Raw genomic sequence first — 23,012 nt, 5'->3', positions numbered from 1 at the left:
GAAGAGGTAGCTTTTTGTTTTTGGCTTCATCTAGAATTAACTGACCAGACGTGTTTTAAAATCAGAAACTAGTGTACGATCACAGTTCTCCTCTGGTGGTCTCAGAGCAATGAACAAGTTTTTGTCACTGCCTTTCCAATTGGGATGAAATATCTGTGTAGCATATGAGCACAAAATTAACAGTTATAGTATTTTTTCTCATTAATAGTTTCACCATTTACTTTTGCTTTCACTTAAATTTAAACGTGGCTAATCTGGGGTTTTGTTCATTAGCTGTACAGCTCTGACGGCTTCACCTCTCAGTTTCCTTTTAGCAATGGTGCTGTGTCGCACTTAAAGGGCGAGATGCCCTTATTACCTTTAGATGCACAAAAACAAGATCCAAGTTGTAATTGTTATTAATGTAAAGTTGAAATGTGTTATCTGCCATTAGAAAAACAACACAGTGAAGGACATGCATGAAGAAGTCTTCATGTTATTTTGTCTTCACCTATACATACTTGCATCTTTCAGTTAGAGAGCTCTTGTTAGTTACCAGCAACTCAAAGTCTGCTCTTTAAAGTGAATTACAATTGTGTTTTGGCTACAAACAATTAGCTATCTTTGCTCAGCTGTGGCTCATTACTAGTCCAACATGAATACTGAAGATGGGAAAACATTGTGTTGTTTAATTCAGCTTAATTAAAGCAGACAAATATAACATTTACCATATCAGCCAGTTTACTTGTGAGAATGCATTTAAGTGGTTAAAAAACAAAGGAACAGAAAATCCCTCTCAAGAACTATTTCTTAATCTACTGTATACATACTCATGTATACATGTAAGTTGGTTGGTGTTTGTTAGAGGCTCCTGGGAATAATACCTTCTTAATTTGGATTGCAAATTAGTTTGTCCATGTGTACGTATACATGTGTGTGTAAGATCTGTATCATCCTTTTTAGTAAGGATGAGTTTAAGTGGGGACATTTTGGTCAGTGATCCCTTTCTGAGACACCTTCAGAGAAGGCTTCGAGGGTTAAGATCTGGTTTTGTGTTCAGAATCAGGTTTAGGTTAGGGTTACAGTGAGAATTATATGTAGGTCTCACCTGACATTTGCTTCCGTCTTGGACGCAGCGTGGTGGAATTCCTCTTTGCTCTGCTCGTATCTTTCCAAATTCTACAACATTAACAGAAACAACAACAGGACACAAATAATTAGCATCAGTAAAGTGAGACATTTAGTTTCTAATATGCACATTTGTGTGTCTTACTTTTTTGTACTATACTTGTTTTGCTATTGTTTGTATGACTCCAATCAGGATGTCACATCTCATGACTAGAGATCGACCGATTATCGGTCGGGCCGATTATCGGCGCCGATATTTGGAAATTTGACGTATATCGGCATCAGCCTTTTTTTAATCAGACGGGCTGATATGAAGAAATCAATTTAAAACTGGGTTATTTGGGCTCAGATGCAGCTGCGCCTCTCTCTCTCCTGCCTTCTGTCTCCAGCACTATCCACCCTGAGCCCTCTGACTGGTTAAGCTGCAGAGGCAGAGCCTCCGAAGCAGAAGCTGTCCTCTCACACACACACACACACACACACACACACACACACACACACACACACACACACACACACACACACACACACACACACACACACACACACACACACACACACACTGAGAGAGAGAAAGTTTCTCATGTGAGAAGCTCCAGAGAGAAAACACGTGTTGAAGGTAAATGAAGAAAACTCTTCTGAAATTGTAATAAACATCCTAGTGCTCTACATCTCACAATTACTACTAACGTTACAGTGAGCAGCAGAACAACGTAAGAACGTAGTAAACATTAGCGGCAGCTCTGCTGGTATTACCTCCCGACATGTCTGTGAATTACTTAACCCTCTGCGTAATCTAACGAAGCAGGAAGATGAAGTGTCAACGAGTCTCCCTTTAAACTTGTGTCGATAGTGCAGATTTTGAACTTTCTACCGGTTTTTGAATCGTGTTGATCAGCCAAGTAAAACCAGAGTTATGATCAATAATAAACGCTGTACTTTTGAGCGAACTTTTGACGAGTGCATTTCGTGCGTCATTGTATGGTGAACGGCTAAACGAGAGATTCTGTGAAGCCTTCTGTAGCCGACAAAAACAATCACAGAAACATCAGGGGAGTGACGTGAAAAACAAACAGCTCTGAGACTCCCCGCTGGGAGGACGCTCAAAGACGCACAAAGACGCTCAACACTTGGAGCGGCTGGGGGATGGACAGAGACACTTTGACTGGGAGCGGCTGGGGGACAGAGACACTGACTGGGAGCGGCTGGGGGATGGACAGAGACACTGACTGGGAGCGGCTGGGGGACAGAGACACTTTGACTGGGAGCGGCTGGGGGACAGAGACACTGACTGGGAGCGGCTGGGGGATGGACAGAGACACTGACTGGGAGCGGCTGGGGGACAGAGACACTTTGACTGGGAGCGGCTGGGGGACAGAGACACTTTGACTGGGAGCGGCTGGGGGACAGAGACACTGACTGGGAGCGGCTGGGGGACAGACAGAGACACTGACTGGGAGCGGCTGGGGGATGGACAGAGACACTGACTGGGAGCGGCTGGGGGACAGAGACACTTTGACTGGGAGCGGCTGGGGGACAGAGACACTGACTGGGAGCGGCTGGGGGACAGAGACACTTTGACTGGGAGCGGCTGGGGGACAGAGACACTGACTGGGAGCGGCTGGGGGACAGACACGTTTTGACTGGGAGCAGCCAAACAGACACGATCCCAGTGAGAGCATCTCTGTGTTACTACTAAGAGAGTAGAATATTTTAGAAATACACAGAGGAGAGATGGCCAAAGTGAGGATTTGGAACTTTCTATCATTTTTTTAGTCAGGGGATATAACTCTTTGGGAGAGCAGCTCTCAGCTCCACTCAGAGAGCAGCACGTCCTTCACTGGCTTTGGCCACAGATCACTGTCTCTGCCAGACACAGAGAAGACACAAGATGCACAGAAAATGAAGACTCTGCTTCAGATGTAAAACAATAATAATAACAGTAATAATAATAATAATAATAATAATAATAATAATAATAATAATAATAATAATAATAATAATAATAAATAACAACAAACGTATTCCGGCAATGGAGAACACCAGGACTCCAGATTCTCCCCATGGTCCTAAAGCCTGTTTGCTATTGTTTTTGCCATTGTAGAGACTGGTGGACAGAAAAAAGTTTTTTGGAAAATGAATTCATTTATGTAAAATTTTATTGTGACTCCTGATGATTTTGTAAATAGTTGTGCAAAAGCGCCTGAAAATTTCCTGCATTTTAGTGCAAATAGTGGTATATAACTGTGTTGACTGCTAAATTTGCACATTATTTTATGACATAAACAATTCATATTTGCATTTTAAGTTGTGAAAAGGATTCTTTACACATGTTTATGGTGTCCACAGCAAAAAAAATCTTTTTCCTACTCGGACTTTGTATTTTTTCTGCAATTTTAGGTCAAGCGTGTTCATACATTATATCAAAAATGTATAAATAATTGTAGAATCACACAGGTGAGGTTGTGCTGAAAAAAAAGACACCAAGCAAAGCAAGATCAACAGTTATTAAGGTGAAATATATAGGTAACATCAAAATTTGTCAAAAATGGACCTCAGTCAAATTGTCCCCCCAGATTCCTAAGGGTTAAAAAAAAAGATAAGTCATTATAGTGATATTTAAATTTTACTTTATTTACTGTGGAAAAATTTCAGGGAGCTATTTATTTAAGCTTTTATTCAACTTTATAAGAGATGCTTCTGAGTCTACGAAAGCCATGTACTTTTGGAGCTATTATTTTCTATTTGTTTGATTAAATAAACATGCTTTAGGCATTTAAACAAAGTTCAGTGTTTGCATTATTCAAAATTTTTTACGCCAATTTTTACACTTTTACTGCAAATGAATATCGGCTCCAAATATCGGTTATCAGCCTCCTCTAACTACTAATAAGCGGTATCGGTCCTGAAAAATCCATATCGGTTGATCTCTACTCATGACATATGTTTGCCCTTGATGCCCTTATCACTAGGTGACAACATGACATGACATTTACATTGACACTTGGTGATTTTAGTTAGCAACACGACAATTTAACGACTGCAGAAAAAAACACACCCCAAAAAACAGGTTATCAAGACAACTTCATGCTCACTGCATTTCCTTAAATCCCCAGTAATATCTCTGCCAAGTTTAAAGTAGATTGAATGAACAGTTGGCGAAGATCGGACATACAAACAGACACGGATTTGTACATTTTTGTTTTTAAAGATGCATTTAGAAGCATGTTGTACAACAGGCAAACAGTGTTGGAGGATCCGATTTTGAGAAGCAGCTTCATGCGGAACACCTTTTTGTCCAATGCAGCACCTGAGTGCCGCAAGTCCTGAACAAAACGTGCTACTGTCTGACAACCACATATTTCGTGTTTTTACTCTGTGGTAATGCAGAGGTGCAGAGACCTTTTGAGTATATGTATAAGGACATTTGACAAATAAAACGGGACATAAAAAGATGTGATCACTATTTAAATGATTGCTATGGATTTATTTTTGAAGAAATGAGTCCAATTAAATGACGCATACAGCTTGATTTTCTGTATAAATGTTTTAATGCACCATTAAAAGGAAACTTCTACTATATCATTTTATTAATCTTTTTTTGACAGAATATCTTCAATAATAATTTTCTGTACTGTTAACATACATTCAACATACCAGCCATTAAATTTATCACAGATTTTAAGCAACCCCTCTTTACTTTCTAGTAGTCTAGCTTCCTTTTGTCCCGTCTTTCTCATTTCCATTTTGTGTCCAACTCAGATTTTAACAAATAACGTCAATTCATTAAAATTCCCTGAACATAAAACCTAAAACATAATGGAAAAGTTGTGAGGTTGGATTCATCCTGAGGAATGTTTTGCAATTCCAGCCTCTTTCAGTGGAACTAAAGCTCAGCAGTGATGAGTTGCATTACTCATACATTTAAGAAATCGTGATTTCTGACTTTGCAGCTTGCCCGGTGAGCACCAAATCCCAAGCAAGCAGGCAGTGGTATTATGATAAAACAAGCAGCTAATCCACAACAACTGCAGCCTCTCCTCTGCTGATCCTCCTAGCTTAGGCCTTCCAGCACCCGGTATCCCCCCCAAATATTTAACCAGCAAACTATACCAGCTTGGGAGGGAAGTAAGTGAGGGAAGAAAAGAGAGAAAAGGCCAGAAGGGAAGCAAAAGAAGAATAAAGAAGCAGCAGAAGGAGGCACGAAGGCGAGAGACAAGATAAAGGGGTGGAGGGACCATTTGCCCTGACTACTTCAAGTTGTTTTTGTCTTTGTGTGTGGGTATGTGTAGCCAACCAGCCTAAACAGCTATGGAAAGTTCTTTTGTGAAAAACACCAACAAGACATAAATTATTAATGAAAGAGGGGTATTCTATACATTCAAATGTGCCTGTGGTAGAAGTGTGAGGGGGAGCAAGGGAACATTAAATAATGCCTTGTTTTCCTCCTAGGGGGAAAGTGATGGATGCCAAGCAACTGACCACAACTGGCAAATGTCTTCCACACAGTCCAGGTAACACCATGACTTCTAAACTGTGGATAGTTACCTTAAAATCTTACAGGTGAAGTAACTGTGCTATTAATAATAGAGCTGGTCATTAGATCTGAGGCTGTAAGTGCATATAAAGAAATGAAAACTTCAAAAAGCACTAAAGGTCCTACTTTAATTGAAACAGTGTCAGTTATTGGGTGTGCATAATGTGGGTTTCTCCATTTACACCCTCCAAGTCTCACATTTAAGACAGCACTGTTTTATGAGTAATGAATGTCAAGAAGAGAACATGAACTGTTGATATTTTATCAAATGTTTGGATTGTTAAACTCTGGTAATTCGGCCTTTCTCGCATGAAAAGGCATAATACGTATCTTAAGTGAGTAAAAGGTTTGTGTGGTTATTTTGTAGCAGCCTGGTGGCATTTCATTGTGATTTAACTAACATCAACACAGTGGACGATTGTTCATATTGGCACTGTGCTCTAGTGTGGTATCTTGATTCAGAGGCTGCAGATTTATCAACATATCCGTCCTGCTGCTTCCGTTGGCTGTGGGGATTTAACGAACTAGATGAGAAGCTGTCCATACAGTATAAAGAAGCTATGGACAGCAGACACTGTAAGAATGGCATTAATGGCATTCCTCATTTAATCACACTAAGAGACTTCCTTAATGCTGAACACACCTACAGGTTGGAGACTGTCTATTTACAGTTATTTAAAAATGTAAGTATGTCCCATGGAAACTGTTGACTTTTTCAACATATTTGTAGAACAAACATTTCATTCTTTCTGAAACAGTGGCTATGGAAAAAGGCACTGTACAAACAAACGCATTACACAGATATTCTGAGTCATTTTTGTCCATTCATCCATATGCTACACCAACTAATTCCCATTAGTGTCGTAGGGGTGCTGCAGTCTATCCCAGATGATTTAGGGTGAAGGCAGGGGACATCCTGGACAGGTCTCCAGTCTATCACAGGGTTACATATAGAGACAAACACTCATACTCAAGTCCATGCCTATGGACAATTTAGAATCACCAGTTAACCTCAGCATGTTTTTGGACTATGGGAGGAAGCTGGAGAACCCACAGAAAACCCACACACGCACAAGGACAACATGTAAACTCCAAGCAGAAAGATCCCAGGCCCAGGCCAGGACATGACCCGGGAATCCTCTAGCCGTGAGGCAACAGCGCTAACCACCGCGTCACTGTACAGGCAGTCAGTTTTATAATTACAAAACAGATCAACAAAACTAGCCTAAGAGCAGATCACTTGATGTAAAAGTCGCAGAGAAAAGGGTAACTTTTACAGCTGTTGCACAAATTTGATCTGTATAGGGGGTGTGTCACAGAAAAATCCTTAGGTAGCAGCAGTATATGCATTTTTTGTTGAATAAAAGAACAGGCTTATTTTGCTTGCTGTGTTGTTCAGGTATATCATTTGTAAACATAGTTTCAAAATGGATCAAATAGTTGCTTCTCCAAATGCGAAAAAAAAAAGCTAACAGTTTCTATGGGATGCAGTGTTTTGTCAGCGTGACTATACATTTGAGGCATTATTGTATTGTTTCTGTGCATTTGCTCCATGAATCTAATTTGCTGATACTGAAAAGGCAGACACAATTTAATCAATTGTTCCTTGTATCATTTCCGACAGATATGTTCCGATAAGTCCTGATAAGTCTGAAGTGGTCAATTTGTATTATGATCGCAATCATGTGATCGTCAGCAGGCAGATGACGTAGTGCTGACGTAGTGTTCAAATCTGTGGATCCCAATTATAAGTTGTATCACTGCCAAAATCTAATCACTTGGTCCTTGTGTCATTTCTGACCTTCCCTGAAAATTTCATACAAATCCGTTTTTGAGTAATGTTGGTAACAGACAGACACACAGACAAACCAATGCCGATTGTCACATACCTCCACCACGTTCCTTAGCGGAGTAATGATAACATTATACAGTCATGGAAAAATATGATTAGACCACTCTTGTTTTCTTCAATTTCTTGTTCATTTTAATGCCTGGTACCACTAAAAGTATATTACCTGAAGAGCACAATGAACACAGCAAAAAATGCAGCTGATTACGTAATATTTTATGTCCCATTTGACATGCTTAAGCTTAACTATATTCCCAGGGTATAGAAGAGGCCATTTCTTGTCATAAGCAACACTGCACATGCAAAGACCTAGAGTGGTTTCCTGCTTATATTCAAGCCTTAGCACGACTCAGAAGTTGTCAGCTCTCACATAATGCCCTAAACAAAAGAACTTTGTGAAGCCACAAAGGCAGCCATCTTGGCATCGCTGGAAATTGGCATAAGTGAGATACAGGTAGCGAAGAAAACTGAAGCTCTCCAAGATAGCTGTTCATTACACAAAGAAAAAACAAGCCAAACATGGTACTACCAAATTGCTACCTGGTCGCGGCAGGAAACGTCTTTCTACCCCACAGGATGACTGTGCAGCCATCATCGTCAGACCTCCAGGGACCTAAAAAATGAGTCGGCACTGTGGAGAAATGTGACTTGTACGGCAAGGACAGTTCAAAATCAACTTCTTGAAGCTCGTCTGAAGTCACACAGGGCACAGAAGAAGCCCTTCATCAACGAAAGGCAGAGGAAAGCCTAGTTACTCTTTGCTGGGGATCACAAGGATTGGACTGTTGATGATTGGGCTAAGGTTCTCTTCAGTGATGAATCCAATTTTCAGTTGATGCCCACTCCAGCCAACTTACTGGTTAGGATGAAGCCTGGAGAAGCCTACAAACCAGACTGTCTTGCCCCTACAGTAAAGGCTTGGATCTATGACGATCTGGGGTTGTTTCAGTCTGGGTGGAACAGGGCAAATGCAACTGTGTGAAGGGAGAATGAACCAGGTCATGCACAGGGCTACTTTTGAAAACAGTCTTCTTCCATCAGCTGGAAAACTCTTTCCTGCCTCGAATGACTGGATTTTCCAACAAGACAATGCCCCTTGTCACATGGCAAGGTCAGTTAAAGCCTGGATGGAGAACCAGAACATAAGCCCAAAAACAAAGCAAATTTGCTTGAATTTGTGCAACAGGAATGGGCTGCTGTGACAGCAGAACAATGTCAGAAGCTGGTGGAGAGCATGACAAGACACATGGCTGCAGTCATCAGAAACAATGGTTATGCAATTAAGTACGAACTCCTGTGTGGATCATGTGACTAAGACAGACAGAAAAGAAACGAATACCTAAAAACTGTTTTTGGCAGTACAATGGCATAGCTATCTATGTAAGAGCTTAAGTGATTTTGGTCATTATCGAGAAAACCATGGAAAATGGCTAGATGTCAGCTCTTCAATTAAACTCTTATGACCTATTTTTGTTGTTATCATTATTTTTGTCCAAATAAATGTACCTTTAGTTGTACCAGGCATTAAGATAACAAGAAAATGAAGAAAACAAGGGTGGTCTAATAATGTTTTCCATGACTGTATATTAAAAATGCTTAAAAAAAAAAAAAAAGAAAAGAAAGGTTAATAATGGAAGTAATTAATCAAAATTTAGTGTATTACCTTTGACAGTCATTTTACAGAGCTCACAATCAGGTAAACTGACTGACAAATAATGGTTCATGTTTAGAGTTCATCTCATTTTAAAGATTTCATCTTGTCAATGTAAACTGTGTCTACAGCATTATGTGTACTTCAGATTTAAAATGCACTGCACATACTATTGTTTAGGAACACCGTTTTATGTGTAGTAAAATGCTGCATGCATGTTTTTCATTCCTATCCACAGCTTACACGGAACATATAGCCTCAGGATGAATTTTTAACAAAAAGGTCCTAAAAAGATGAATCAGATAGAGTAAACAAAGAGAGGAGATGTCACTGACTGTGAACAGGCTATATACCGTGTGACTTCTTTTCTGGATATGAGCAGGTTAATATCATTTTGCGTTTTTAGCCCACACATTTGAAGTATCACTATTATAAGCATTTTAACATGAATTATCCTTTTATCTTACTCAAAAGGGACAAATAAATGTGCCATTTTTGGTTGCCATGACACTAGTGAATTAACACATTTACAGAGGTTCTTTTCCATCAGCTACAATCTTCAGTCTAGCACATCTCTTATACTAACACTTAATTGTCACCATGTTCCTCTTCCTTCTATTCAACATATTTTCTACACTCCTTTTCTTCTGAATTTCAAAAAGCTTTACCACCTCTACACACACACGTACACACACTGCATATACTCCTGCAGTTTTCCACCATTTACAGTTTCTCCGTTATCTGTGCTGAACCAACTCACACACACCAATGAACTATTCTATGACGACATATGAAGGAATATATTATCTACAGCATAGTCCTAAAATGTAAACAAGAAAAGCAAAGACAGCGCAGTACTCCGCCAAGGCTGCTTAGTCTTTGTATCATTTCCAACAGATGAAATCGTTAATAAAAAATTACCTTGCGTTGCACACAGGCATGTGTACGTTATGTACGAATACCGAATCGCATGACCTACATATGTAGCAGGCGGCGGGAATTGATGGGACTCAGAAACACCCCCAATCATCTGTTAGTCTTCTATTCATAACACTTTGTTGATATGTTTAGTCATTGTCAGAGAAACTAATTTTTTGTGTTCAGAGTGACAGATTGACTGCTCCTTATAGTACTGTGAGATGAGTCTGTTGAACACTAAGAGTCAAAAATACAGATCTCAGGCCCTGTCAGGTTTAGTGTTTCAGTCAGAACAGGCTACTTGTGAAAATGTATGAAATGTAACCGTGGTCACAGGTCCCTCTAAGGACAAGTTTTAGTCTCATGTCTAGGAAGCTGTTCTGTCTAAGGAATGTAAGACTTGAATTTTTACACGGTATGGAAAACTATACCTTAAGATTTAAACTTAAAATTTATCCATACTGAGTCGACAAGAAAAGAGTGCATGTTAACTATCATGGTTTACAAAGCTGTCTTTCTTGATTGTTTTTGGCAAGACAGGAGTGAGGTCTCTTCCCCATTGCAATGCTATACTTATATTCCCCATATAGTATACAATAATGAATTTACCAACCAGCAGTGTGTTTTTTTCCTACTTAAGGAAATGAGGTAAGTGATAGTTCATTGACAGTGTCTTCACAGGTCTCTCTATAAAATCAGACAGGTGCAGTTGATTCAGAATGCTGCTGCTCATGTCCTCATTAGGACCAGAAAAGTGGATCCTATCACTCAGTTCTCAGGTCTTCACACTGGATTCTTGTCTGCTACAAGACTGATTTTACAATATTACTGTTAGTTTATAAAGCACTGAATGATTTCGAGCTAGAATACATTTCTGATCTGCTGCTACATTATGAACCAGCAAGACCTCCCAGGTCATCTGGGACACGTCTACTTTCTGTCTCCAAAGTCACAACAAAACAGAGAGAGGCAGCACAACATACCTTGAAAAAACTTGTAGAAAACTGCTGGTCTCCTGTTACTCTTGGTTCTTTCAAATCAAGAAAACTTTTCTGTTTGCCTTTGCCTGTTTGACCAATAAAATGGCCTCAGTTTTGCTGACATTGATTTTAAGGAAATTTACTTCCTTTTTTGGTCCTCCAAGCAGTGTAAAAGGGGCTGCTGGGAGGATATGCAGCTGAACTTCAGTAGTAAGTAAAATTGGTATGATCCAAATAACAGGGAAGAAGGATTTGTATTTTTTAAAGATATACACTAAAAGTATCAATCAATCAATCAATCAAACATTATTTATATAGCACTTTGCACACAATTAAAATGTAACACAAAGTGCTTTACAACATATAAAAACATTAAAAACAAGAAAACCCATCCCCTCCTCCTTCCATACATACACACAACTACACATGCACACATACTCTCACCACTGACAGTAGGGAGACACGGCATGGCACTGACGACTGTGGAAAACGCCTCCACTGGGACCGTCCACATTGGGAGGAGTCGGAGGCCATGACCGCTGGGGGCGCCAGCACCCGGACCCCCCGATCCCCAGAGCCCGACAGACAGGGGGACCCCCACACCGAGGTGGGGAGCCCCCCAATCAGCCAGGCAGAAGGGACCCACGGCCAGCACTCCCAGCAGCAGAGCGGATACGGCCCCCAGTGTGGAGGACCCCCTCTGAGGAGACACTGGAGTTAAAAAACTAAAACTTTAAAGTATAACAGATGTAAAAGGGTGAAAAGTTAAAAGAGTAAAAATACATAAGATAAATAAATAACGACAAGGACATAGGAAGAATTTAAAAGGTCAGTTAAAAGCCTGATTAAAAAGGTGCGTCTTTAACCTTCTTTTAAATACATCGACAGTCTCTGCAGTCCTGAGGTTCTCCGGCAGGCTTTTCCACAGGCAGGGGCCATAATGGCTAAATGCCGCCTCATCGTGGGTTATAGTTTTGGCTTTCGGTATGGATAAAAGGCCGGTGCCAGAGGACCTCAGGATCCACGAGGGTCGATATGCAAAAAGATGATCAGATAAATAAGAGGGCACAAGGCCATTAAGACTTAAAAACTAAGAAAAGAACCTTAAAATCGATCCTGAAGCAGACAGGGAGCCAATGCAGCGATTTTAAAACTGGTGTAACTGTGTTCCCGCCCTCTGGTCTTTGTCAGCACGCGAGCAGCTGAGTTTTGCAATAATTGTAGATTTAAAATACTCTTTTTGGGAAGACCAGAGAGCAGGGAATTACAGTAATCTAAACAACAAGTGACAAAAGCATGCATTAGCACCTCCGTGCTGGCCTGAGAGAGAAATGGGCAGACTCTTGCTAAATTCTTAAGGTGATAAAAACCTATTTTTGTTATATTTTCGATGTGTGGGATAAAGTAGGAGGTATATCGATAAAATAACAGGACTATGAATGGATATGGAATGGAGAGCATGGTAGTTAAGTCTTGTACCACAAGTGTAGTACGAATCCCTCGGAGTGTTCATAAAACATCGCTGAAAACCCTTGAAAGAGTAGACACTGTGCTATGGGGCAGTTCAAATTGATACTGGAAGTTTTCAAAGATCTCATTTTCAGTTTGTACAGGTTGCAGTTTTAGGAGAAAAACCTAACATATGATCTTCAACAAAAGTAATCGCTTGGAAACGGGCCTGAAATTAGATTAGATAGATTGCTAAATGTTATTTTTTTTTTTTTTTGTTTTTTTTTTGTTAAGCAAAGGCTGAACTACAACACGATTAAAGTAACAGCATTTGGCCCAATTGTATCATTTTAAAGAGATGAGGTGGTTTAATATTCAAAGTGCAAGAAGTAGGCACTGTATCTTTCAACTGGGTGAAAGTTACAGGTTCAAACAGATGGAGCACATTCAGGCAGACAGGAGGGCTATATAGGTGGCAAATGGTTTCCAATAACAGATCAATGTATTAACTATAAGTAGGATTAATGACAGAATTGATTAAACCAAATAAAAATGGTGGCCTGTAACATTTTCTTGCTGCCGTGTTGGAAAAATAGTGTCAAAAACGTTTACTGCTTTGTGATAGGCACAAAGAGAACCCTAAAAGTTGACATCATTAAATCAGGGTTTAGTTTTAATTATGGAGCATTTAGCACTAAATGGAGCAACAACATTTAAAATATCATTGCAGGTGGAATTAAAGAGTGCAATAATCTCCCTAGTAGTCGACTCAGAAGATAGTGTCTCTGCCGTGTACAACAGGAAGTTGCTAAAAGCAATGTAGAACTGGTTAGTGGTCATAGAATTAACTCTGTCAAGACCAGTCCGAGCGTGGAGTTTAAAAGTTTGACATTAAATAGCAATGTCAATTATTACAGGCTGATAATCACAGGTTTCATTGAAAGTGACAGGGAGACACATAATGCATTCAATACAAAGTTCAATGTGTGGCCATGTCCATGTGTTGGGGCAGTTACTGACTAGACAAAGTTAAAACAATGGGTTTAGATGCACATTGTAAATTGATATTAAAATCCAAGAAGTAGTGCCATATTTCAGTATCATTCTTCCCAAAAGCTAAATACATTCTAGTTAAATTCTGATGTACCAAACAAAGAACACATGATAGGATGCATACATTTCAAACAGCCGCAGTTCAAAACCAGAATAAACGTCTGATGTAATCTGAGAACTATGAAAACTGTTCTTAATAACCGACTCCTGTTCTTTTAAAATAGTTGAAATTAGCAGGAATATGTTCAGAAAACAAGGTAAGCTCACAATCATTCACGCAAATATGAGTTATGTATGGGAAGTCTAAATTCCAAGAGATGAAAAAATCATTCAGGAAGAATGGCTTGTTCGCTAGCTCCAGACAAATGCTAAACTCAACTGTAATCTACCAATCAGAGAAGGTTTAAATTACCAGCTCCATCTGTTACGGCCTGTGGTGTCCATGTGTTTGGAAATGGACTTTGTACAGCTTCTATTTCTGGACGGCTAGTGGGGAGGTGATTGATTACACCTGGCCTAAGACTGAGCTCCAGATTACACCTGGCACTCGTGAGGAGTGATTAGCTTGGAGCACCAGACCTCCTCCCAGCCCTGGTCCTCCCCGCCTCCTGACACATCAGATTGGTCCACCACCATGACTCCTCCTTCCAGAAGACTCTCGCAATCACCACATACAAGTGTATATCTGCCACCAAAACTCTTAGTCTTGACGGCTGGTATTTGTGACCAGTTCATCCAGGTGTCTCTGTGTGTATGGTTTGTAATTGGGTATGTGGTCCGTAGGTTCCGTAGTCACTGAGGGGTGACTGCGGACAATTCAAAGCTTCTGTTGGCGGCTGCTAATTTGGTATAGAGCCTCAAGACTTAGTGGAACCTGGCTCCAGTTAGCAGTCAGCCAACTTCGTGAAGAGGCCTTTGGTATTTTGAGTCTTCGTGTACTGCATGTTCAATGTCTGTATTTAGAGGCACCAGTTTTGTTTAGTTAGTTCTATGCACTGCTTGTACTTTCTGTTGTTGTTGTGATTCGGTTTGGCTAGGGAGTTTATTTGTTTGTATTTAGTTTTGTGAACTCTGTTAGCCTACATTTGGTTTTATTATGTTCTTTGATTTAGCAACATCCACCAGCCGTGTTCTTCTTTGTGATCACCCACCCATCCATCCATCCATTATCTATACACCGCTTAATCCTTACTAGGGTCGGGGGGGGGGGGCTGGAGCCTATCCCAGCTGACTCGGGCAAAGGCAGGGGACACCCTAGACAGGTCGCCAGTCTGTCGCAGGGCCACACACAAAGACAAACAATCACTCTCACATTCACACCTACGGGCAATTTAGAATGATCAATTAACCTCAGCATATTTTTGGACTGTGGGAGGAAGCTGGAGTACCCGGAGAAAACCCACGTATGCACAGGGAGAACATGTAAACTCCATGCAGAAAGATCCCGGGAAAGCCGGGATGCGAACCAGGGATCTTCTCGCTGCAAGGCGAAAGTGCTAACCACTACACCACTGTGCAGCCCACTCTTTGTGATCACTTTTGTGTTTATTTGCTACTGAGCAATAAATTCCTTTACTTGAATCAATTACATCTGGTTATTTTGTTGCGTCCAGCTGACCCTAGAGGTTGGATCGTAACACATCTCTATGGACTCTATGGCATTGGGACCTGGGGAAAAAAAAAACAACGATTTTCTGAAGCCTACAAAGACATCAGGTTGGACCTGAAACTACCAGGATGGCTTCCCAGTTCACCAATGATCAATGGCACTTCCTACGAGGTAAGTTGCTGCAAGGCTGGCAAAGGCCTGCTGGAATAGCCGATAGGAGGAGTTGACACCTGGCAACTCAGATGAAACATGGCTACTAGAGCTGAATGAATGCTTAGAAGTGCACTATGGTGCAATCTTGGCCATGACTTCGTTGTTCAGATTCAGAGGCTTCATCCATTTCTCTTACACCCATACATTAGGTGAACTCATTCCCCATCATACAGATCTTTCTGACTCTCTGCTTCCTGCTATGTCAATCTAGTACAGAGGATTGTTGGCTGTCCTCTCCCCTCTCTCATGGACATTTACTCCACCCAGTGCCTCAGCACAGCTCAGAACATCATCAAAGACAGTTCACATCCCGGTTCTCAGCTTTTTGATCTGTTGCCCTCTGGAAGGCGCTACAGATGCATTAAAGCGAGGACAAACAGACTCAAAAACAGCTTCTTTCCGAGAGCCATCATCACCCTGAACCCTCACATGTCTCATGTCTCACACCCAGCTAACAATGTAATGTGAAATGTGCAATATACACCACTACCTCATTCACTTTGCTACTTATATTCACACTTTTATTTATATGTATATTTGTAAATAGACTGTTTTTGCACTATTTTTTAAGATTTCTTGCACTGAAAAGGAGAAGCTTTCCAATTTCGTTATATACTGTATAATGACAATAAAGCATATTCTATTCTATTCTATTCTATTCTATTCTATTCTATTCTATTCTATTCTATTCTATTCTATTGTTCAAGCAGAACAGGTGGCACCAGCATCGTGACAGCACCATGGATTACTGGGGCATCACCCTATCTTCCTCGTGTTTTCCATCTGAATACTGGGGCAAAGATGATAGACTGTGTGGTCGATATTTTCATAGAAAGGATAATTGCTCAGCTACGTTAGAAACAAAAGCGATGAGAAAACTCATAGGTATAGCATTCACAAAAGAATGAGCAATGGTTTTCAAAGATGGGCATCTAAATTTGCACTTGTACTTCACAGTCATCGGTTATCAATAGCCAGACAGATTGTTCCTTGCCTACTGATTACTGTCCACAGTTTAAACTACCCGGTAACTATCAGTATACATTTCTGAAATATGGTGCTTTGAGAACATTGAAGCCCATGGCAAGCTCCAAAGCAATTCCGGAGATTTGATTTTAGTGATTATTGACATTGATGTTCATTCATTTAAAAGAAAATAGAAAGAAAGAAAAGAAAAATAATTTTCGTAAAGGCAACTCTGAACCGTAAGAACCAAACTTGCAAGCTAAGGATATGAAGCCTCTCAGACAAGCTACCATTAGCCAGAGTAGAACACTGACAAGGTTCTTTATATTCTGACAAAAAGTTTGTTCTACAACATAACTGTGTGCGTATTGCATGATAACAAAATAGACACCCACTTGCCACAGCAGACAAAAAGTGTAATTTTTTCAAATATCACACACATTGGTTGTACAGGTGGGTGGCAAAAAAAAATCTCTTTCACATGCACACATATGCTCTTTGATCCACCTGTAAAAGGAGCAGCCTTTTAACCCACACACACTCCCACTTCATCTAACTCTGACCTGACAGTGGCAACAACATTCACTGAACACTAAAGAATTTTCTGTAGTTTCACACTGCTGAACCCAGGCTGTGTTTGTGCCTACAGTATGTGTGTGTACATTATGCATGTGAGTTTCATGAAATATGTCGCTGTGTCCCGTTGTTTGTTCTATATGCTTAAATGTATGTACTCCCATCTACGTAAGCATTGTTCTTTTGTATCTACGTCTCACATTCTTGTCTTGTACTGTAGCCACTGGGGGGGTCAGGGAAGTCTCTAACGGAACAGCTAATCATTCTAACTAACAACTATGGTAATATTAGCTGTGGCCCTACAGCACACATAGATGACAGCTTATGCATGTTAGTGTCCACTTGTTACCTGCATCAGACTGTGACAGGCTTTAGCTTGCTTAGAGGTTAGATGTGAATTGGCCACATAGCACTTATCCTGGCTAAAATGCACTGCCTGGTCTACTTCAAATATGACGTCCTGTTTTTTCATGAGAGGAAAAGTAAGACTTAGGTGTCAATCTACCATAAACGCCCACTCATAGGCTTGACTTTTATCCTTTTCACAAAATTCAACAACAAATTTAAGAAATCACTTACATATTGAGGTCTTACAACAAAACAGGGTGAATGTTGTGATTTACTTAAAAGTAGAAAGGATTTTTTTGTCATTAAAAGCCAAGTACATTTGACATAAGGAAAAAGGTCATATGACATGTAGAATCCTGGCACAGTATACAGCACAGAACTGCAAATGTTTCAACAACATTTATTACAACAACTACAGTGCTGTTAAACTGACTTGATATTATTTAGCCTTACTCTGCCTTCATCTGGACACTGCATACTGAAATCAAATGTTGCTGTTTGGATCTCACCGTGTTTGTTTACCACACTTGAGGAAGGTACACAATTACTGCTTTCATCCAGGAAAATAATGAGGCAGCTGGAATGTTATGCACAACTCTGCAATGTTTAGTAACATTAACTTATTATGAAACTCATATCTTCATCTCCAGATGGGTGCAGCCTCAGTGGAAACACTGTTAACAAGCTAAACTAATAAGCAAATCGAAAGCCCTTGCTACAGCATATTGAGCAGATAGCTTTTCATAGGATGAAAGCATTAAACTTTGACTTGGTCTACATAAGGCCCAGAGCGTATGCATTTCCATAAGAAAGCGCAATACAGCAGAAAAGTGGACTTTGTAATACAGTGCTCTAAAAAAACAGAACACCAGCATTGCTACAACATGTGGTCTTGCCAATGTGGGTGTGTATGTTTTAATAAATATTCATGTGTGTGTACTTGGTACAATCTGGGGACAAAAAGTCCCCATAATATAAACAAGATTAGCACTGAAAGAGCACAGTACTCCGCTAAGGCTGTTCAATCCCCCACTGTCAGAAATGCAGCATTTTTTTTAAGAATGCAGCATTTGTTGATTAGTTATAGATGATCAGAAATCACAGCAACAGAGAATGTGGCCATTTAATATAGATGTACCCACAAACAAAATGACCTCGTGCTGAGAACTGTGTGTGCTATGCATGTGTATGTTACGTACAGATACTGAATTGAGTGACCTAATTATGTAGTGGGTGGCGGGTATTGATGGGACTCAGAAACACCCTCACAATTTAATCAATTATTTCTTGTATCATTTTCAACAGATAAGTCCCAATAAGTTCGCAGTGTTTGATTTGTAGTAGGATCGCAATCATGTGATCGTCAGCAGGCAGCTGACGTAGTGTTCACTTGCTGTCATAGTTACAGTGATGATCTTGCAATGACACGGAAATCTTAACAAGCCTGTGGATCCGGACTATAAGCCACATCACTGCCAAAATCTTATCACTTGATCCTTGTGTCATTTCTGACTTTCCCTGAAAATTTCATCCAAATCCATCAGTCCATTTTTGAGTAATGTTGCTAACAGACAGACAGACAGAGAGACAGGCAGACAGACAGACAGACAGACCAACCAATGCTGATCGTCCCATAACTCTCCCACATTCCTTGGCGGAGTGAAAAACAGATCAACAAAAACAACTGAAGAGCAGATTACTTAATGCAAAAGTTGGCAAGAAACGCGTAACTTTTACAACTGTTGGTGCCGAGATTGCACAACTTTGACCTGTCAGAGAAAAATCCTTAAGAAGCAGCAGTATATGCAAGACAACCCTCAAACATCTTAAATTTGAAGGAATGTTTTGTGGAGGATGGATCAGAATGTCTCAGCCAGCCAATGTCATAGACTAGTGCACAATTATGCAAAGTGAGTGTGCATTTACTTTTTCCACAAAATGATAAAACACCTATTCATATATTTGTTGATCAAAAGAACAAGCTTATTTTGCTCCCTGTGTTGTTCAGGTACGTCATTTGCAAACACAGTTTCAAAATGGATCAAATGTTTGCTTCTCCAAATATAAAAGAAGTAACAACTTCTATCAGATGCAGTGTTTTATTCTGAAAATTTGATCTAAATCCATTCGTCTGTTTTTGAGTAATGTTGCTAACAGACAGACAGACAGACAAACCAACGGCGATCATCACATAACTCCGCCACATTCCTTGGAAGAGTAATTATGACGACATGGTTTAATGTTAGCGTGAGGTTAGGTGTAGCTTACAGTCAGGGTAAGGTTTAGTCTCTGGTAAATGAATCTGAGTCAGTCTTGTCCTCTGAAGTGATGGAAACACAATAGTGTGTGTGTGTGTGTGTGTGTGTGTGTGTGTGTGTGTGTGTGTGTGTGTGTGTGTGTGTGTGTGCGTGTTCTTCAGTGTGCTGATATTTCTGGTGCACTACATAGAAGCCCCTGCTGACAGCCTGTCAAGCAACCTGTCAGACTTGGACGAGGATTATTATCTCCTTCTGTATGCTCTATTTCCACCAGCTTCAAACTATACTATGACAGGAGTGCGTGTGAAAGAGTGAGAGACCGCAAGACCACCTGTGAGAGAAAGATGACGAAAAAAGAAAAAGGAAGAATTACGCTGATATTAAAAGGTGTCTACACAATACATGTTTTTTTGTATGCCGCTGACATTTTGCAAAAAAAAAAAAAAAAACGCAGACAGATGTGCTTGGATCTGATAGATTATCCAACAAGTGGCACTGCACACTGTCACAACAGTGGGATGGATATTTGGAAAAATGTATTAATATCAGCTACATGTCATAATTCATGTTTCACAACTTCAAAATCAAAAGAAACACTCAGTAAGTAGAAATAGAAATAAAGTTTAGATTTTGCAATTAAAGTTGCTTTAAGGGATTGAAAAAGAAATTACAAACCTTTTCCCGGTGCATATACTGCCAAATGTTCATAACAGGCTGTTTCAGCACATCCAAACACAGGACATGCACTACCAGTCAAAAGTTTGGACACACCTTCTCATTTAATGGTATTTTCATCTCTATTTACATTGTAGATTCTCATTGAAGGCATCAAAACTATTAATGAACACATATGGAATTATGGAGTAAAAACAAAACTGTGAAATAAGCAAAAACATGTTTTATATTTTAGATTCCTGAGAGTCGCCACCTTTTGCTTTGATTACTGCTTTGCAATCCCTTGGCCTTCTCTCAATGAGCTTCATGAGGTAGTCGCCTGAAATAGTTTTCACTTCACAGGTGTGCCTTGTCAAGGCTAATTTGTGGAATTTCTTGCCTTCTTAATGGGGTTGGGACCATCAGTCGTGTTGTGCAGAAGTCAGATTGGTACACAGCTGACAGTCCTATTTGACAACTGTTAGAATCCATAATATGGCAAGAACCAATCAGCTAAGTAAAGACAAACTACAGTCCATCATTACTTTAAGAACTGAAGGTCAGTCTGTCCGGAAAATTGCAAAAACTTTATCCCCAAGTGCAGTCGCAAAAACCATCAAGTGACAAAACTGGCTCACATGAGGACCGCCCCAGGAAAGGAAGACCAAGAGTTACCTCTGCTGCTGAGGATAAGTTCATCAGAGTCACCAGCCTAAGAAATCACAAGATAACAGCAACTCAGATTAGAGCCCAAATAAATGCCACACAGAGTTCTAGTAGCAGACACATCTCTACATCAATTGTTCAGAGGAGACTGCACCAATCAGGCCTTTATGGTCAAATAGCTGCTAAGACACCACTATTAAGGAAAAGCAACAAGCAGAGGAGATTTGTTTGGGCCAAGAAAAACAAGGAATGGACATTAGACCAGTGGAAATCTGTGCTTTGGTCTGATGAGTCCAAATTTGAGATCTTTGGCTCTACCCGCCCTGACTTGGTGAATGGATGGTCTCTACATGCATGGTTCCCACCATGAAGCATGGAGGAGGAGGTGTGATGGTGTGGGGGTACTTTGCTGGTGACACTGTTTGGGATTTATTCAAAACTGAAGACACACTGTACCAGCATGGCTTCCACAGCATCCTGCAGTGACATGCCATCCCATCTAGTTTGTGTTTAGTTGGACCATTATTTATTTTTCAACAGGACAATGACCCCAAACACACCTCCAGGCTGTATAAGGGCTATTTGATCAAGAAGGAGAGTGATGGAGTGCTGCATCAGATGACCTAGCCTCCACAGTCACCTGACCTAAATCCAATCCAGATGGTTTGGGATGAGATGGACCACAGAGTGAAGGCAAAACGGCCAACAAGCATCTCTGGAAACTGTTGGAAAACCATTTCAGGTGACTACCTCATGAAGCTCATGGAGAGAATGCCAAGAGTGTGCAAAGCAGTAATCAAAGCAAAGAGTGGCTATTTTAAAGAATCTAAAATACAAAACACGTTTTGACTTATTTCCCAATTTTGTATACTACAAAATTCTATGTGTGTTCATTAATAGTTCTGATGCATCAGTGAGAATCTACAATGTAAATAGACATGAAAATAAAGAAAAACCACTAAATGAGAAGGTGTGTCCAAACTTTTGACTGGTAGTCTACGTTAATCTAAAGAGTGAGAAAACATTACCATAGGCTTAGCTAAGTTTGGCTTGACTCATCATGGTTTAGTTCCGCTGAAAACTAACACTGAAGCACTGAGAGCATTTTGAGCAGTCAAACAGAATAGGGCATTTCAGACTGCAAACACATTGAGCCTGCAGATAGACACATAAATTTGCATATACTGTACACGTGCACCTGAATATACAGTATGCAAGCAAATCATATCTCTCTATCTTTGTCTGTTGCACACACACATTCCTACACATAGGTCTGTCTACAAACATCTTAAGCTCAACGGTAAACACAGCTTGTGCCACCCGTATGCCAGCCTGTCAGTCTTCTACTCCCTCTGCAAACCCAACCTGTTAGTAATGAGACTAACACAAATAGCCAGGCATCTGACACCAAGACCTCTGTGTGTGTGTGTGTGTGTGTGTGTGTGTGTGTGTGTGTGTGTGTGTGTGTGTGTGTTTCAAATATGTGTAGAAACTATTCATCAAGGTAATAAATGTTTATTTAGACTGACTAAATGGTAATTATTATACAGATTTGATGCTTTGGTGATTTAAGCCTGCTTGTGTTTGCCCGCCTGTTATTTAAACTTGACAGCGATGGAATTTTGCAAAAAGAAAAAGGAAAAAGAAAGAAATAAAGACCTCTTTCTTGTCTCCCTGCTTGGCTTCAGCAGAGAGGCTAGCAGGACAGGATTGGACATGTTTAGTTTCAAAAATCCCAAACTTTAGATTTAACTAAACAGAAAAAAAGTCTTCTGCTCTAGTTGAGTCAGTGACTCTATCCATTTATTATAGATTATGACAGACACTAAACATACCCTTTACTCACATGCACACAAGCAGTCTGGCAAGTCTTTTAACCGGGTGGGCGAACTATTGAAAATTTATCACGAATGTGTGAGATTTTCTGTCTTTCAATTTTCAAATAGCAATTATTAACAAACAAAAGACTGACTAAATACACTGCCTGTCCATAAAAAGTCACACACTCTAATATTTCATTGGACCGCATTTAGCTCTACACACATTTGCTGTGGCATCATTTCGATAAGCTTCTGCAATGTCACAGCATTTATTCCTGTCCAGAGTTGCATTAATTGTCTACTAAGATCTTATATTGATGATGGGAGAGTCGGACCGCTGCACAAAGTCTTCTCCAGA

General features: G+C 40.2%; 1 protein-coding gene across 3 annotated transcripts in view; it reads right to left on the bottom strand.

The window, feature by feature from the left end:
• Positions 1-23,012, bottom strand: part of chchd6a (coiled-coil-helix-coiled-coil-helix domain containing 6a) — a 105,560-nt gene that overhangs the window by 46,841 nt on the left and 35,707 nt on the right. For all 3 annotated transcript variants that reach the window (XM_055013212.1, XM_055013211.1, XM_055013213.1), the window contains one exon: positions 1,088-1,158. In XM_055013212.1, coding sequence (XP_054869187.1) covers positions 1,088-1,158 — 71 coding nt within the window. The remainder of the gene's footprint in view (positions 1-1,087; positions 1,159-23,012) is intronic.

Source organism: Amphiprion ocellaris, chromosome 8, assembly GCF_022539595.1.
Source record: "Amphiprion ocellaris isolate individual 3 ecotype Okinawa chromosome 8, ASM2253959v1, whole genome shotgun sequence".
NCBI lineage: Eukaryota > Metazoa > Chordata > Actinopteri > Pomacentridae > Amphiprion > Amphiprion ocellaris.
Note: the sequence above shows the minus strand (reverse complement) of the source record. Positions and strands in the feature narration are given on the sequence as shown.